The 17,443-nt window shown below is 48.8% G+C and overlaps 1 protein-coding gene and 1 non-coding gene across 5 annotated transcripts; one reads left to right on the plus strand and one right to left on the minus strand.

Annotated features, from left to right (window-relative positions):
- The first annotated feature begins 2,987 nt into the window (after window positions 1-2,987).
- Window positions 2,988-10,407, plus strand: LOC130143361 (casein kinase I-like). 4 transcript variants are annotated; one of them, XM_056326056.1, is made up of 5 exons: window positions 2,988-3,843; window positions 8,233-8,296; window positions 9,317-9,392; window positions 9,559-9,707; window positions 10,213-10,407. In XM_056326056.1, the coding sequence occupies exons 1-5, from the start codon at window positions 3,812-3,814 to the stop codon at window positions 10,219-10,221; spliced, it is 330 nt and encodes a 109-aa protein (XP_056182031.1). In that variant the 5' UTR covers window positions 2,988-3,811; the 3' UTR covers window positions 10,222-10,407. The 4 variants fall into 4 exon arrangements, 2 of the variants coding, with proteins under 2 accessions (XP_056182031.1, XP_056182030.1); XM_056326055.1 differs by lacking the exon at window positions 10,213-10,407 and having other exon boundaries at window positions 9,559-10,114; XR_008819726.1 differs by lacking the exons at window positions 8,233-8,296; window positions 9,317-9,392; window positions 9,559-9,707; window positions 10,213-10,407 and adding an exon at window positions 4,184-4,710.
- A 6,127-nt stretch (window positions 10,408-16,534) lies between these two features.
- LOC130143423 (small nucleolar RNA SNORD45) lies at window positions 16,535-16,619 on the minus strand. The gene has a single exon (XR_008819729.1). It is a non-coding gene; the product is annotated as a small nucleolar RNA SNORD45 (small nucleolar RNA).
- Between the last annotated feature and the right edge of the window lie 824 nt (window positions 16,620-17,443).

Genomic DNA, 17,443 nt, shown 5'->3' on the forward strand with positions numbered 1-17,443 from the left:
CATTGTGATTCTCTTTTGAAACGTGATTTTTCACAGTTTAAGCTCCAAAACGCTCTAGTGATTACACGCATGCATGCAGTTGGGCATCCTTTTCCTTCCCTGAGAGAAGCCTAGAAAAACCTCAAGCATGTGGTGTAGCTGAGAGTTGCAACGGGTAAGAAACTAGGCAAGGGAGCGCTTTCTGACATCAAGGACCAAGCGGGTTGACAGTTTCCCCCCTTCTGGCTTGGCACTGGAGTTTCAAACCGTGGCACCGCATGCCCGGCGGCACCATTTTCTGTGTTGGCTGCCTGAGGCAATGGAACAGCTGAATTCAGAGGGATCCTGTGCGCAGGGCTATGAGGCCTCCTGCCGGGCCTCGCCCCCCTCTCACAGTGCAGCCAGGAGCTGCTCTCAGGTGAGCGTCCCCTGTGCCTGACGGTCGGCATGAGGAACAGAGTTGGCTGCTTTGGGAAGAGCCCTGCCAGAGCGGCCATGGCCCAGAGGAGGTGACTTTTCGACGGTCTGAGAGGGTTTTTCACCGTGACCGCCTTTACGGGATCATTTTCTGGTGACCCAGGTGAGACTCTGCTATTGAGCGTCGGTGGAGCTGTGAATCGCAGCAATTCCAGCTTCTTGGTCAACCAGGAGCAAAAGCATGCCCAGATCTAGTCTGAGAAAGCTTTTGGCACGTGATAGAGTTTCGCTCTTCCCTGTGGTCAGCCTTTGTGCCGTTTTCCTGGGCAGGGGTCCTGGTCACAGGACTCGGGACCTTTGCTACGGTCCAAGAGCAATTCCAAGGTGAGGAAGAGGTGTACGCGGTTTGAAGACCTGTCTCCCAGCTGGACATTGGTGAGTTATCTCTGCGGGAGCTCGCGTTCCTCACAGAGGTGAGGAAGGCAACTTCACATGGCTACCAGGGCACAGCGAGAACCACAAACAGAAATCCTTCCTGGCACCTTCTCTGGTGGAGCTGTGCATGGGTGGTGCCGTGGAGCATTTTGGCTGCGGCCGAGTGCAAATGTCAGCTTCTCCCCATTTCACCCCAGAAAGTAGGTAGCACAACTGTTGTGGTGTGCTTCACATGGCTACCAGGGCAAAGTGAGAACCACAAACAGAAGTGTCCTGGGGCCTGGTTGTGGGCCACAAGTTCCTCTGGGGGGGCCCGTGGTGCTCGTTGGTGCCGGAGGGGGGGGCACAGGGGCCTCTGGGGAGGCTTGGAGGGGCCATAGAGTCTTCCCTGCCCCTAGGAAGGCATAGGGGCCTCGGGGGGCGGCACAGGTGCCTCTGGGGGGGCTTGGGAGGGATAGGGGGCTCTGGGGGGGGGGGGCACAGGAGCCTCTGGGGGTTTGGGGGAGCCCATGGGGGTCTGGGGAGGCATAGGGGCCTTAGTGAGGGCGGCTGGGGGCCTCTGGGGCCTCTGGGCGGGCCATAAGGCTATTTGAGGGCCTGGGGGGGCATAAGGGCCTCTGGAGGGACTTGGCGGGCAGGTGGGGGGGTACAGGGGGCTCTGGGGGGGCAGTAGTGTTGCTGCGAAGGGCCTTAGGTCCTTTAGGTGAGCTGGGGGGTGCAGTGACTATGCAGGGGCCTTGGCAGCGGCTGGGGGGCTGGTTGGAGGGCACAAGGTCCTCTGGGGGGCTTGGGGGGCATCTGGGGTGGATGGGAGGCACAGGGGCCTCGTGGGGGAGCCCATGGGGGGCCATGGGGCTGGGGGGGCCATAGGGCAGCTGTGCCCCCAGCCCGTTCCTCTGTACTCCCAGTTCCTGCTGGTGGGTCCACAGAGGGCCCAGGTCGAGCCCCCTCCCCAGGTAAGGGGGGGCCCAGGACGGCGGACACGGTAAGGGGGCCGGGGGCGGCACTGACACACACACCCCAAGCCCCCCGCGGCACCACTGTCCCGGGCGGGGGGGGGGGGGGACGTGCGAGCGATCCCCCCCGGTGCCTCCCCAGCAGCAAACAGCCCGGGGGGGCTGCCCCACCCCCCTGGAGCAGGCAAGCGGTGAGGGGGCGGGGGGGACAGGATGGGGGCTATAGGGGTTAGGAGGGGCTATAAGGGAGCAAACCGGGGCTGTAAAGGCTGAGGGGGCAGGGGGGCGGGGGTGCAGGGGGGCGCGGGGGGGGCAGGTGGTCGGAGGAGGCAGGGGGGCGGGGGACACGGGGGGGGGGCGCACGGAGTGAGCGGGGGGGGCTCTCCGGGCAGGCACAGTTTTGGGGAGGGATGGGGGTGCGGGTGTGGGCAGAGGGGGGCCGGGAGGGGCAGGGGGCTGGAGGGGCAAGACAGGGGCTATAGCGGGGGGGGAGGGCGGCAGGGCCCACAGGGGCAACCCCCCCCGGGGCCGTGGGCATGCCCGTGGCCGGCGGCGGGCCCGGCCCGGCCCCGGAAGGCGGGTTTAATTTCTGGCCACGCGGCGCCCCGGCGCGGCTGCGGCGGTGCGGGGCTTCCCCGGGAGCCTGGAAGGCTTTCGGGCCGGGCCGTGCGGCGGCGCGCTGGGTGAGCGGGCGGGCCCGGGCCTCCCCGTCGGGCAGCGGCCGGCCGGGGGGGACGTGGCGGGCCGGCGCTCGGCCGCGGCAGGGAGCGCCTGGTGCCGGCGGCGGGCGGGCTGGGGCGGGAGGACGGCCCGGGCGCGGCGGGGCTGCCGGCGGTTCTCGTCTCCCCGGCAGTGGCGGTGCTCAGCGGGCTGCTCGCGGTGCTGCCTTTTTTTCACTCGGAGCTGCGCCGCTGCCTCAGCGAGGAGGCGAGGAGCGGCGGCGGGGCCCGGGAGGGGGGTCGGCCCGCGGCGCCCTGCCGCCCCCCCCGCCGCCTCCGGGTGCCCGGGCAGCCGCCGCAGCCGCCGCAGCTCTGCGCGGGGCTTTGTCTTTCCCCCAGCCGCCGGCCGGGGCCGTGGCAGCGGGCTGGGGCCGCAGGGGCTGCCCTGGGGCCTGCGGTAACGCTGGCGCAGGGGGGCGGCTCCGGAGCCTCTTCAGCCCCTGCGAGCGGGCACGACGAAAAAGAAAGCCGGCAGCGGAAATTCCCCCCCGCCCCCGCGGCTGCTGTCTTTCTGTACAAAGTATTACAAAGGGCAAGCGCGAGGAATTGCTGGTGCCTCGTGGTTACGCAGCCGGGCCTGCTGGGCGCTTGAACCAGCGCGTCCAGTCAGGTAGCGTCATTTTTCTAGTTTGTAAATGAGCCTGAGGTTTCAGCCCCCTTACATTTCTGGACGGCAGTGTACTTGGTCAGAGAGCTCAGTCGCACTGCCAGAGCTGGGGCAGAGTTCCCTTGGGACTCCAGACTTGACTGTCTTGTTGACAGGCTCGAGAGCCTGCTTTGGAAGTCACTTGGCAAGGCACAGCTTTGCCGTGGTTGTGGTACTTGAATTCTGACTGTAATGCCACTGCCACATGTTAGCCTTTCTCCAGAAGTTACAAAAGCAGAATGAGCGTTAAGAATCTGATTACCTTTTAACTAAATTAAAAAAGAAATTGCGGGATGAAGTGACTGGAAGTCCTTCAGGTATGACTGGGTGTTACTGCCGTGCATGTTATCCGCCTGTCTAGCGACCTTTCCTGCCTCTTGTTCAGTTGTGGTAATTCCTTTGGGTAATGCGTTGGGCTCTAGATGTAGTGCATCTTGACTTCCTCCTGACCCCCGAGATGTTATCGGTCTTTGCCTTCCTCACATTTCACAGGGCGTGGGAAGGCCAGGGAGGCTGGAATCCTCGGCTGTTGTGTGCGGAGAAGCTGTCAGCCTTCTAAGAGAGCATGTAGCCAGCAAGCGCATCGTGGTGCTTCGGTACCGAGCTGATACCACAGGCCTCAATCTTTTTGTGAAAAGGGATCACAAGGAAATGTGCTGATGTTGAAGGGGGAGAGGTGGCGGGGGAAGAGGTAGGAGGCAGCTTTCAACCAATTTTAGGCTTAACTCCTGTGTTCCTGAACATGCTTCTGGGCTTTGAGGGGTTTGCTTTTGGCTTTTTGCCTTAAGCGCGTCTACCTTTCAGGGTAACGCTTTCTTGGAAGTTGGAAACGGTCCTTCTGGGACACCAAACCAAACCCCGTACCTGGGAGGGCCATTTAGCGTGCGGCACCTTGCGTTGTACTCCGTCGGTCACTTGGCCCTAGCCGTACGCGCTCTCCCAGTTTGGCACGTTCTTACCCTGCTGGCTGAAAGATTCTGTCTTTTCATTTCCTCGGCTTGTCACAGGCCATGACACTTGTGTGTTCATAGACCGCTTTCCTTGCTCGCTGCTTTCAGATTTGAGCGTCGATGCCACGGATGTAACAGGAAAACAGCAGCAGGACGTAGAGCACAAGCCGTTTAAACAATGCTTGGATAAAGCTGCCAGTCGTGTGACTCCAGAAGCCGACGGACACGGTAAGATGCTATTCTGCCATTCTTGGATGGATGCTCTCACAGCCTTTCCATCACCGTATGCCTGCTACGATATTCATGGGAACAAGGGACGGCTGAATTCACAGCGTTTTAAACACCACAAACTCTTGAAGAGTTTATAGGACACAAATGTATTACACTGGCAGATCAGACAAGCTCCTCTGTGTGTGTGTGCATATATATTATACTCGGTACTTTTGCGAGGCAAGTCTTTGCCCGGTCCCTCTGAAATTGGGACAAGGACTCATCGATGCATTTCAGGAGCAAAGCTGCTGAGTGAACGGGCTTTTCCTACTGGAAATCAAGCAGCTGGTCTGGCAGAACTTGACTTTGGTTGCATCTTTAAATCCTAGGAGGCTGACAGTGGGACGAGCCCTCTCTCCAGGGAAGGCTCCGCTGACTTGACCCTTAAGCCTAAAGTTGCGTCTTGCTACGTTTGCTTTGTGTGTGTTAATGGATACCTGATTCATAGATTTCAGTTGATGGATCAGTTACAAGTTGGAGTAAGTGGTCCTTGGCTACATAAACCTCTCCTCTGCATTTTTTTACATGTTATGACTTACTGTTGTACTTCAGTACAAACTGGGAACGATTCTGGTAGTGTTGCAGTCAAACAGTAATGCTGTCCCGACTTTGCAGTCTGCGTGTCTTCAGAACCTTTGGTCACTGTAGAGTATGAGCAAATGCCTCTTGCTTGCTTGCTTGCAGCTGGTACGTGGGATAACACTGCCAGTCCTGATGTGAGAGGAGAGTTCTGGGAACAGTGCGTGCGTTGGGATGTGAAGTCAGTACCATCAGATCTGGATTTTCCAACACCTGTACAAGATGTCTGAGAGGTCCCAGACCACCGAATTTGCCAGAGGGGCTAGCAGGTCCATTGAGCCTTGCGTCTTAATTCTGATTTCCTGAGCTGTGGCTTGGTTGGAGTGTCAAGATGGTGAGTGGGAAACACTTCAGATCTCTTTCATCAAGATGAGCTAAGTGTTGTCTTCTAGCTCCTACGGTACTGGCTTGAGTAGTGTTCCCAGTTGTCAGTACTGCATGTTGTACCTGCGTGAGCACCTGGTCTTCTGTGCCTGCCCACCAGTGCTGAAATACCTCTTCCTAGGCATCTGTCCTAACGCAGCCTCTCCCTCCACTCTCACCCACATATACATTTTTGGTCAGGCATCCCAGGGTGGAGGAACTAGACTCGTAACTCCTTTGCTGAAGTGCCCTCGCGTGTTCCATCCTTTGATGCTCCACTACTCTACCGAGGAAAGTGCAGGCTTCTTTCAGACCTCGTTCCCTGCTTCTCCCAAGGTGTGTGCCACGTTGTCACGTGAAGGGGGGGGGTGGGGGGGTGGAGAGCAGCAGTATGCAATCCTCTCAACCCAAGGTGTTTGATCTGTCTGTTAGCGCCCCAGGAAAGCTGAGACCCTTGTTCCCGACCAGTCTGTCAGACCCTTCACTGAAAAGTCCCACTGGATCGAAGGGCAAATCGACTGACTTGTGCAGGGTGGCACACTAGCAGCATTAGGGGGACCCCTCAGCGGGTCTTCCCACTTTGTTTGAATGTGTTACCCGCTGCCGGCAACTGCCAGCGCCCACAAAGGACTCGCACCAACAGTTCACGGAATAACACTCCTTATTAATAAGAAATGGTGACAATTTAGGGTTTGTGATTGCCAGTGATAGGGCCTGTCTGCAAAACCAAGCTTTGAATTACATACAACTACATCCAACTGAATTCTAATCGCTAATAACAGCTAGCATGAGTCAGTTATTTAGCATGCACAAAACAGAGCTCTTACCCGATAGGTGTCCCTACGGGGGAGAAGACAGGTTCAGCCCATCGACGGATCCCAGAAGTTCCGATGGAGTCTTCCCTAATTTCTCCCTTCATCTGTCCACTTCTTATACTTCATAGTACATTGCATATTCATTTTCATACACAGGATTAGTTACAAGTTTCTGGCTTCTAATACAAATTAGTACGTATCCCCAGATAGCACTGCTGAAGTTCTCTGCTAACTACGCATGCTCCTCAGGCGGGGTTTTGCCTTCCTTTGGGGGGGCTGTTTGAGTTGGAGGTTGTGATCTCCCGCTAAGAATAAGGCAATTATCTTTGTCTTATTTTCAACTAATTTTCTGTTGATGTCAGTGGATTGCAACACTTTATCATCCCGTTTCCTCTCGTAGCCAGAACTTTCCTCACTTGAAGGTTTCTTTCTGCATAACTTAGGTACTGGCATTGTTTTCACTGCCTGTTCTTTGTTTCTCATCCTCCCCAAGGCTGACTACCTTGGTGAGAAGTCCCTGCATAACAACTGTAGAGAGTGAGTCAGCTTGACCTAGCTTTGTGAGCACTGAATCAGAGTTGGGTAACCGAGGAGTTTAGACAATCCCCCCGCCCCCCCCTTTGGACTCGTTTCAGTTCAGGACCGGTCCATTTCCATCACATCTAGGCGGAGCTTGAGTGACTTTGGTCATGCATATTGTTGTTACTAACTGGTGTTGTGTGCCCAGCGAGGTGTAGTAGTACCTTGGAGGCAGGCAGCTTTGAGGTGGAGGTGTGCGTTAGTATTACAATGGGATTATTTCAGCTGAGGAAAGTAATTTCACCATAACGGTTGGCTCAGCCACAGACATCTCCTGGATCTTCGTGTGCCAGCTGGTGTGCAGCTTATCGGCTGTGTGGTGCCACCTGGTTCCCTTTCCTGCAGGGAGCGCGACGGCCTGGCCATGGTGTCTCCACTCCGCACCATCCTCCGTCACCACTATCCACGTGCGCTGAGCTGCCAGGAGGTGTTGCTTAGGGCACTGTGGTGATACGGATTCTGTGCATGCCAACCATCCTGAAGGCCATAGCTGCATTTTACCCTAAAAAAGCTTTCTGTAATGCTACGCTTCTGTTAGGACGCAGTTTGGTCGAATTCCCGCCCCTCAGGGTGATTTTCCCACACACCTGCAGGCAGCAGGACTAAGGTCATCTCCTTTTGCCTGCTTGGGCTCGGGCTAAAATCCCTTCCCTGACTATTCTTCAGCTTTTACAGCCTTTGAGCCTTCCCTTGGGCCTGGTTGATAGCCCTTTGCCATTTCACCCTGTTCACAGCCAGCGTGAGTCTAGGTACCGACTATCTCAAAGAACTTCAGTTACACGATAAACCTGCTTTTTTGTAAATTAAGTCTAGCATTTTAATTTCAAAGGGAACTATGGGAACTCCTGTCCGCATGGTGACCTAGCATAAGCAATGATGGAAAGGTGCATCAGATGTGACCTCCGTGTCAGCTCAGTGTGCCTCAGACAGACTGCGTTTGGCACTCCGTGGCATGCTGCGCAGCTCCAGAAATTCATGCTAGGGAAAAAATGGGCAAAAATAATAGTCATGTAGAAACATGACTTAGGAAGAAATGCTATAAATTAGGTATTTCTGTTGACTGAGGCAGTTGATCTTGCTTGTGGATCTTTGGGGTGTGAACTTGATGCTGAACGACTCGTTTTTCATTTGACATGCCAGAATTATTTTAAAAGAGATAGAAGAGAAGCTTATGAAATAGAATAGGTTATTGAGTCTTCCTAAAATGCTCACAAGGATTATGTATAAAGCCAAAGTGAAGGATGATGGAATAAAATTCTGTGCTTTACAAGTAAATGCAGTACACTTAACTAGGACCCTGCACGGAGATCAGGTTTCTTTCTGTTTTTAAAATCCAAAAGAAGTTTAGGAAGTCTTAGAGGTTAGTATTGTGGGAAATAAATGGCTCTTCCACAAAAAATTCCACGTCAGCAAGGCTCTTTGAACAATTCTTTTTGAAATCGGTTCTAACTACAGCCAGTTAGCAGTTTAATGTTGAAATGTATACTTGCTCTCCTATAAAGCAGTATTTCGTTTGCATTTCAGTGCTGTGAGTCTTGACAAATTTGGGAAGAGCCCGAGGGAAATTTTTCATCCTGAGATACAGAAGGTAGGAGGCGACTTCTTTTTTTTTTGTTTGGTTGTGGCTTTTTATTCTTTTCTGGAAAAATAAGTCGTTGGGTATGAATGCTAGTGGTTTGTTCCTTTCGGTAGCAGGATAATTGTGGATAACTGACTAGCTGAAAAGGGTCGCATAGACATAGTCCAGCTGGCTGGACAAAAATGCACATCGCTCTCAGCTTATCTGAAGTAAAGCAAAATACACTGTCTTTGGCTGTCCTTGTTACACAGTAACAGGAAGATTTTGGTGGGAAAAGAATGTTGCAGGTGGGAACAGAAAACTACAGAAGAGAAACTAGGGGTGGGCTTGGTATTTAGGCAACTAACCAATAATGAGCTTAACTTCTGTAATATGTATGAGCTAATTATAAGAAGGCATAAAAGGTGACTGTAAGGTTCAATAAACGAAGTCTGCTGATCACTCATATTGAGTGACTGTGTCTTCCCTCCGTCGCGACAGATAATAATGAGGAGTAGGGTTACAGTTACAAAATAAGCTGTCTTTATCGGTTGAACTGGCTACTTTGAAATTAAACAAATATACGAGTATGTTCCAGGGGGTTTTGTGCTGTCTTCAGTACCAGTGTGCTAAAGATATTGATTTGTTTACAGGATTTATTTGCTCTTGAAGAGCAAGAGGTAAATGTAAACTTTTCACTCCTAGCACTTACTTAGTGACTTATACCAACTTCGGTACTGACTGCTTATTGCAGTAAAAAAATGTGGTATTTCTGTGCAAATATGAGATGGAAAATCATTTAAAGCACCGGCATAATATATCCTATTAATAGATGAGCAACTTAGTGCTATCATAAAATTCATAATCTATGATCAAAAGTAAATTATTAGGTATCTGCTACTTGAGCATGCAATAGAGCTGGCATGAAGTGTATATTCCCGTGTGAGGGCGTATACAAAAGATGTATAAAAAAGTCCTTAGAGGAAACATTGTTTTGGGTCTTTTGTTTGATTGTCTGTTTATCCTGTACTATTTGGTTTTATTTCTCAGGGACCTGTGAATTTTAAATTTGGAGTCCTTTATGCTAAGGGTGGGCAGCTTACAGATGATGAAATGTTCAGCGATGGTGAGTTTTTCACCTTTTTCTTGGCTGACGGTTGCATCAAATATTGAGCTTCACTGTGAGTACAAACAGTCACAGTCGTGACCCTCTTAGAATTCATCTTAGGAGCCTTGAAGACTTGTATATAAATCAAATTGTTATACTGGATAAACTGTTTCTTTTTCTCTAGTGTGCGTTCCCACAATTAAGTGGTGTGGAGCTGAAGGGGACTACAATGGAATGGGGATGGAGCCGTTTGGACCGAGTCTTGAAGATCTCTTCAGTTTTTGTTCAAGGAAGTTTAGTCTCGAGACAGTCCTATTACTCGCTGACCAAATGGTAGGAACCTGCTTTGCTGATCTTGACGGTGCAGTGTGTTGGAATATTCAGATTCCTTGAGAGATCAGAACCAAATACGTTGTTTCTGTAATTTAGAGGTGAATAGGCCTGTTATCATGAAAGAAAAGACTCAACATTGGTTTTGTTGCGCTTAAATACAAAGTGCCCCATCTAAAGTGATTACAAAGTTTTAATTGATTTTTAAAAAGCAGACTTGCGCTGTTTGCAAACCGTCTGTTGCACTGCTCAAAGACAAAAGAAATTCGCCCGAGAAAGTTTTTGGAAACAAATGTAAAATAGACACGGGGAAAGAGCTGGAGAGGTTTATGTGTTGTCTGTCGAATTATGTTCTCTTTAATGCCCTTACGTTTTACAATAAAAAGTTTCATTACCTCTTTTATCGTTAAGACAATCTTGCTAGTGTTTTTATACGGAAAAAAGTGTACGCCTAGTCTCTCTCGAGTGATTTATGGTTGGTTTGGGTTTTTTTTTCCTCTTTATCTAGATTAGTTGAATTGAATACGTTCACTCTGAGAACTTCATCCACTGAGATGTGAAGCCAGACAACTTCTTAATGGGCCTTGGGAAGAAAGGCAATCTTGTCTACATAATAGACTCTGGGTTAGCAAAGAAGTAGCGAGACTCTCAAACTCACCAACATATCCCATATCGTGAAAATAAAAACTTAACAGGAACCGCCTGTTATGCATCCATCAACACGCATCTTGGAATCAGCGAGCTGGAGAAAGCAATAAATAAAAACTTTGAAAGTGTCGATGCACTTAATTTTAGCACAAGTAGATGTTGCTTTAATGAGGCATAGAGTATGATCCTTATTTATGGCACTTAACAGCGCAGTGTGCTTGGCCTCTTATCTCTTGATTGGGTGGGAATTGGTCCGACTGTAATTCTCAGGAATTAGCACCTTTTTTTTTAATAATTGCAAGGGTGATAGGCTTTTTCTTGTACTGTTTATCGTGGGCATAGTAACTCAGCTATCCCTTGTTTTTCAAAGGTTTTTTATGAGGGTCTTGTTGCACAGTCTTTTGTTTTTCCAGTACTCCTTTTTTATACTGTTGTAGAGCAATCTCACGGAGATGACTTGGAGTCCTTGGGCTACGTACTGATGTATTTTAACCTGGGCTCCCTCCCCTGGCAGGGACTGAAAGCAGCGACAAAGAGGCAGAAATAGGAACGTTATCGGTGAAAAGACAATGTCTACACCCGTTGAGGTTTTGTGTAAAAGGATATTCTTGTAAGTTACTTTTCTGCGGCACTAGGCTTACGTGTTCATGGTTTAGTGGGATTTCTTTTTGCTTTACGCTGAATCCTACCAGTCTTTTTACTTGTGTGTGTGTGTGTCTCTCTCTCTTTTTTTTTTTTTTTTTTTTTTCCCCTTTTTCTTTTTTTCTGAATTCCCCCAACCCTGCCCATGGTTGGGCGTGTCTGTGATAGAGATACTGTGCCTTCAAGACTGGGATCTTTCTGTTCATAGACCGTTTCTAATTATCCTTTGTCTTAACTATTAGTAAACAATCCCTGAGGTGCCCTCAATTCAAAGGGTAGCTTAGTACATCTGATTTGCACTGTGTTGTGTGTGCATGCGTCGGTGTTGGCTGGATGACTCTTGACAGCAAACAGCATTTTGAGAAACTACCCATTTCTTCATATGGGTGGGTACTGTTTCTTGAATTAATTGGATTGCAGTCAGATGCACCTATTGCAGTTGTTTCACTTGAGAATTGTCATTCCAGGTTCACGTAGTTTGGCCTGTTGATGGTCAGCATCTGTGAGAGGTGTAAGAAACCCTCCTATATCCTAGCATCGTGCTTCAAAGCTTTTCTGTTTCTCAGCTTGGTATTCACGCCACAGTAATAATGAGGTGGTTTTGAGCCCTGCAAAATGATACTTAAATCGATTTTAAAACTTGTTAACGTTCGCTGCCATCAGGGAATATTGATGATCTTTCACCAAGAGTGCTGTCCCTATTCTGTCCACGCTCTTGGCTTCAGCAGCTAGGTATGACAATGGGAACTATGGTTTCTGTCATGGCTGTGTGAAAACTTACTGGCTTCCATCTGTTTCAACTGTGCCTTCATAGGTGTTCCTTTACATTCATTAACGGTGTTTTTTCTCTGGGGTTAACAGGCAGGAAAGACTAATCAACTTTTCTTGTGCTCTCTGTTAGAATTTCTATCTTAACGTAAATTACTAATATATAATTTCAGCCAGAAAGACTTGAGCTTGTTAGAGAAAATTTGCTTTTCATTTTCCCAGTTCTTGCTTACTCCGTAGCGGGCAAGATGGCTCAAATTGTTGCAAGTTTTCATAGCTTGTGCTCTTACTACCTTCATAATGTTAAAGTAATTCTTCCATAATCAAAACGCACCCTTAGATGTTAACCGGGTTACCAATTAAAGTCATGGTTTTCCCGTTATCTTTATACCTTGTTCTTAGTCAGGAAAACCTCAAGTATCTGGGTCATGGGGCAAGGTTATTAAGGAGAACTTTGATTGGCTAAGTGTAAGACTATAGAAAATCATTCATACCGCTTCTTACCAGGAGAACAGTAAAGAACAGCAGCTGTTTGTCCATACCCGTTCCAAGTGTGTCAGTTTCCGTGGTAAGTCCTAAGTAAATACGCTGCTGCTGTTCCTGTTTCAGGAAGTGCTTAGACCATACTCCTGGTAGAAAGCAAAGTTTGCTATGCAGATCTACTGATGTCTTATGTTAAGGACTACGTTTTTTATTTATAACTTGATAAACCAGTTTTGTTATTTTATGTGGATGCCTTCATTTGCTAAGTCAATGCTGCATCTGCGATCCCCACCTTTCATAGTCTAGAGGAAGGGCTGCTGCCTGTTGAACTCTAGGCAATGGAGATTTGCAGAAGTTACTCAAAGAAATAATGAAAGCTGCTTACTTCTAGGTAGAGTTCTTAAAGATGACTCTGCATTTTTATCTGTTTTTTTTAAAATGAGTTCAGATTAGTTCGGTCTGAAACTGAAAGCTGAGGCTGGGAATGTAGCTAATAGGAATGAAAATTCCCTTATGGAAAATACATTCCTCCCAGAGAAATTTAGTACTCTCAGAAGAATGGTAATTGGTAAGGATAGCAAAGTGTCACGTCTATTCCCCACCTCCAAGGTACTGTCCACGCAGTACCTAAATTTTTCTCATGAGAAAGGCTAGCGCTTTGAAACACTAAGTAGTAATGAGGGTTTATTGGAGTAACAGCTAGCAGGTCTACAAAATGGTTCATGAAACTTCAGCGTTTATAAGGAAATTATGTAAATTCGATGTCACGCGTTATTCAGTAGTTCTGATTATATGGAAGCGAATGCAACAGCTACAAGCAAGTTGTGAGATGTTTGAGAGTGATGAACGTTCAAGTTGAGCAGTCAGGTAAAGCCTATTCAAATGAAATGTGCGTTACTGCAGTACTCCAAACCCCCATTAGGATGATGAAGTGGAGCCCACGTCTCGTATGTGGGAACTGTATCTGTGGTAAGCGCTGGCTGAGGAGGCTTTAGGTGTAATGGTGGAGAGGTTGGTGTGATGTCATGACAAACGGGAGTAACTTCATCCTTGAATCTAGGTGTGGTATAGTAATGAACAGCAATGGAGACATGATTTCATGTCATTAATGAGACAGATGCTGCAATATTATGCTTAGTTCAGTTCTCAGAATCTTAAGTTCTTGGAAAACGGTATGTAACACAGAGAAGAGGCAGAAAAGTTGAGCTTGGGAAAGCAGGTTGTACAATGTAAGAGTTTCAAATCGGCGTCTTTCTAGTTTGTCTGAAAGTTAGTTGGTGTCATATTTTATAAATTGATTTTAACAGGAACTGACATTTATGCAAAAGACATGTGAAGAACCTATTGCTTAACACTAAAACCATTCACATTTTTAAAAAAGTGAAACTGAGGTCTCAGTGAAGGCAGTTAGCCACTGGAACAACTTCTAAAAGAAGTAGAACATCTGTCCCCTTTGCTTTTGCATCAAAACTGGATTCATTTCTAGGTGGTGTATTCAGGTCTAAATTAAGCCTAAGTTACAGGTCTCTGAACTACAGCGCAGAGAAACCCTCCACAGACCGCATTCTCAAACGAGAAATAAATGCACGTATGATTTTGTTACATATACAAACACATAACATTAGGCATTATATGTTGGTGATGTGGTAATGTGATGGCTATTTAACAATGATCCTTCCTCATCAGGAGAAACAGGATTTCCCTTGTTTGGAGATAGACACAGCTTTGAGGTCGACCCATTTCCTCAGCCAGCTTACATTTTTCTGGACTCTTCCACTTCAGCCATGGCAATTAAACTAAAAAGTAAGCATCATGTCTTTCCCTTTTCACATACACAAGTACAGTTTTTATAAAACACGGAAACAACCAAAGCAAAGCCAGATACCGTTAATGATATTCACAGAGGAGGAATGTCTCACTTAGTCCTCAGAGCAGACTTTAGGCGACAGAAACAGCCAACAATCGCTACCAGTATTTATCCTAGCTAGTGCTAGCCAAGGGGGAACGCCACATTCTGTAAGAGTATCTGGTGATACCAAGGGCCTGCTAAATGGCTTTTTTGCTTCCTCCTTTCTGGATGAAATTCAGTCACCATAATTCAGGAAAACCTGCTCAGCTGTTTTTCTTTCTCAGCATTTGTTGTTATTGACTCCATTGCTACAATAAACTTTGCAGCTTCTGTTAGATAGCTTGGCTGCAGTACCCCCTTCTTGGTCGCCAGTGGCAGCAGGTCCCCACCAGCCCCGTGCTGAGCACTGGCCGGGCGAGCGCTGGGCGGGATCTCGGCCCAGTTGACGCCACCGGCCGCCGGGAACGCTCGCCGCGGCTGCGGGGTGCCCTGCGCTCTGCCCTCTGCCCACTCGCAGCCCAGCCACTATTACCCGTTGCCTCCGGACTCAAAAGCACCCGCGTGGCTCGAGCGGCTAAATCCTTTGCATCTGGCAGCTTTACAGTCGGGTGGCTCTTTCTGTCCGCGCCCCCGGCCCACCAGGAGGGAGCAGCAGCAGCGTGGGGAACCCACGGCACAAGGTGCAGGGGGGGGCAGTGGGCGGTGAGGTCCTACGGATAAGCCCCAGCGATTGCTGTTGTTCCGGGAGACATTTAAATAGATGCGGGTACCGCTGGGTTTGCTTTAGTCACAACTCGGAGCCGGGCTGCCCCCCCAGCGAGTGGCAGAGAGCAAAGGGATACAGCACGGCTTAGATATGCTTCTCAAACCGTTAGTCAACGTCTGAAGTTTTTAGGAGTTTCCTTTGGTCCTGTCAGTTCTGCAAATCCATCACCTGACTGTCCCAGGTGATTCATCTCCTCAGTTCCAGGCTGCTCCTCAGATCTTGATCTTCTTTCTGCCTGCTTTAACTCACACACTCCTTCAAGCACACTTAGTCTTTGAACAAGCAATTACTATTCTCGTAGACAAATTTTTCCAAGAACAGGTACCTGAGTTTGAGAGCACCCGTGTACACAACTCGATCATCTGTTGTTTCTCTGTTCTCCCACTGACGTAACTGGGCTGGGCTTTAAACCAGCCTTGGATTATGGCTACACTAGGAACGAGGCCTGGTTCTGCCACTTAGCTGCTTCAGCACTTTACATTTCTGAATTCAAAATACTTTTTCTTTAACCGACACCACAGAACAAAATGCTAAACCTCCAGGTTTTACAACAAACAAAAAAACCCCAAACCCTAAACAGTGCCTCTGAACCGTTTCCCTTTCCATGCAACGGGTGGAAACTTCCTCAGTAAATGACAAGTGTCCATGACCACCCAAGTGACCTGTGCTTACTGAGCAGGAAAGCAAACAATAGCTTTTCAGCTCGCACACGTATCCAAATATATACCCAAAGAAACTCCGTCAGCGTCACTTGCAGAGAGCTCTGCCATCTTACAGCCTTACCTGTAGTGAGTGCCCCTCTAGGGAACTGCAGAGCTGTGGACTCTCAGATGTACTGGAGCACATCTCTTGCCTGCCTGAAACGTTCAGGAGGCTCTCGGATATCCAGGCAGCAGCAGAAAGCGTTCTGATTTTACGGCAAGGCTGACCACACTTGCGAGTTTTCTTCTGCGTGCTCGCACCAGGAAGCCAAACCAGAACAGCTGCACACACAGCAGAGCAGTTGCTCAGCACACCTACACCAACAGAGCTCTCCTAAAGCACACCTGGAGCCATTCATACCCCAAGTCAACATCTACAGCGGAACCTGGCCACAAGCTTTGACACGATGTCATTTTGGGGTCAAACTGACGCACACCAAACAATTAGTAAAACGCACCTCCTTCTCTGCCGCGTCAGGTATCGTGCTCCTTCAGTTGAGCTGTAACTGTTACATTATTTCCCAAATGCAAAGCCAAACAGAGAAAATAGAACCACAGCCTGCTCCTTAAAAAGCAACTCTGCACAGGCAACCGTTCATTGTGTGTGACCCAGGGAAGACGTGACCGCGGCCCTTCAAACTTTCGGGATGCCTAGGCGGGACCAAACGGTGCTTGCGAACACAGAACATGCCTGCTCGTTAAGACAGGCTGGTCAAGTTTACCACCAAAACTCTACATCACCATTTGCCAACCCTGTCCAGCTTTGGGTAGCCAGAGCTGCACTCAGATCACTCGAAAGCGTCTCCCAGTAGCGGCCAGCACTAAGCTCAGAACTGTACCTCCCTGGCGCCTACATGGGGGAAAACTCAGACTGTGCCCCCTTCTCCTTAAGGTGCCTTAGAGCCTGTGACAGGAATTTCATCCACTGCTTGGAAAAGCTCCAAGGTTGCAGCTTAAGGGAACCAGAGTTCCCTGGGTCTCAGAGTCATTCCAGAGCTAAAGTGGTGACAGACATCAGCTCTAGGTCAGATGATACATGCCAGCACTCACCACTGACCCAGGGCGGCAACCTGCTCCCATCCGCTACCTCCTGACCTAGGAAGCCCCTTAGGGAATTACAGCAGCAGTTCGCCAATGGAAAAGCCACAACGGCATGACGCAGTGACTCAAAGATCTAAAATGGACCCCTTGCGCCCACAGAAACCGGTGCTAAAAACACAACAGGTGAGCGAGAGAACATTAACTGCCATGGCTGATACTAGAGCAAACCTCACTGGGCACTTAAGGAGAACAGCAAAACCAGAATAGTAGCAAAAGCCTGCATGCCCGGGACTGTAATAAAAGAAGACACCCTGCCTGGAGATTGTTACGAGCACAAGTAATACACGTCCTCTTCAGTTGCGATCCGAGTTAATTTCTTAAGGCTGGACAAGATACATGAGAGCTTACGGGCATGTTTTGTGAAGGAACACTGAGAATAGAATGCTGAAGCTTGAGCAAGTTTTGGAGCAGCTTCTGTTCATCTGTGTAGAACTGCAGAAACCCCACTCCTCTCTCAGACTCTTTCTGAAAAATTCTTATGAAGTAGGAATTTGAACTGCAACTAACATTCTTGATCTGTTGCTGTAGAGCAATGTGAAAGTTTATATATTAAGTTCTGATTTGGATAGCTACTTAGGAAAAATAGCATATTTCCATATTGCAATGTTTAACTTTGTTTTTTCTCCATCTACTCATAAATATTCTTTACTACTGGTATTATAATTGCTTTATTGTAACTAAACCAACCAAACAGCAAATAAGGTTTTCGATTTCACTTGTGAAACTCCTGAATTCATGAAGCTGCGGTCTGCTTTCCTCCAAAGACAAACAGGCTTGAAAC

Source organism: Falco biarmicus, unplaced genomic scaffold (genome assembly GCF_023638135.1).
Source record: "Falco biarmicus isolate bFalBia1 unplaced genomic scaffold, bFalBia1.pri scaffold_27, whole genome shotgun sequence".
Taxonomy (NCBI): domain Eukaryota; kingdom Metazoa; phylum Chordata; class Aves; order Falconiformes; family Falconidae; genus Falco; species Falco biarmicus.

Coding starts and splice junctions, on each gene's coding strand:
- LOC130143361 (XM_056326055.1), top strand. CDS start 3,812: ATGTTGAAGGGGGAGAGGTGGCGGGGGAAGAG. Junction 3,844..8,232: donor GAGAGGTGGCGGGGGAAGAG/GTAGGAGGCAGC, acceptor TTTGCATTTCAG/TGCTGTGAGTCTTGACAAAT. Junction 8,297..9,316: donor TTCATCCTGAGATACAGAAG/GTAGGAGGCGAC, acceptor TTTATTTCTCAG/GGACCTGTGAATTTTAAATT.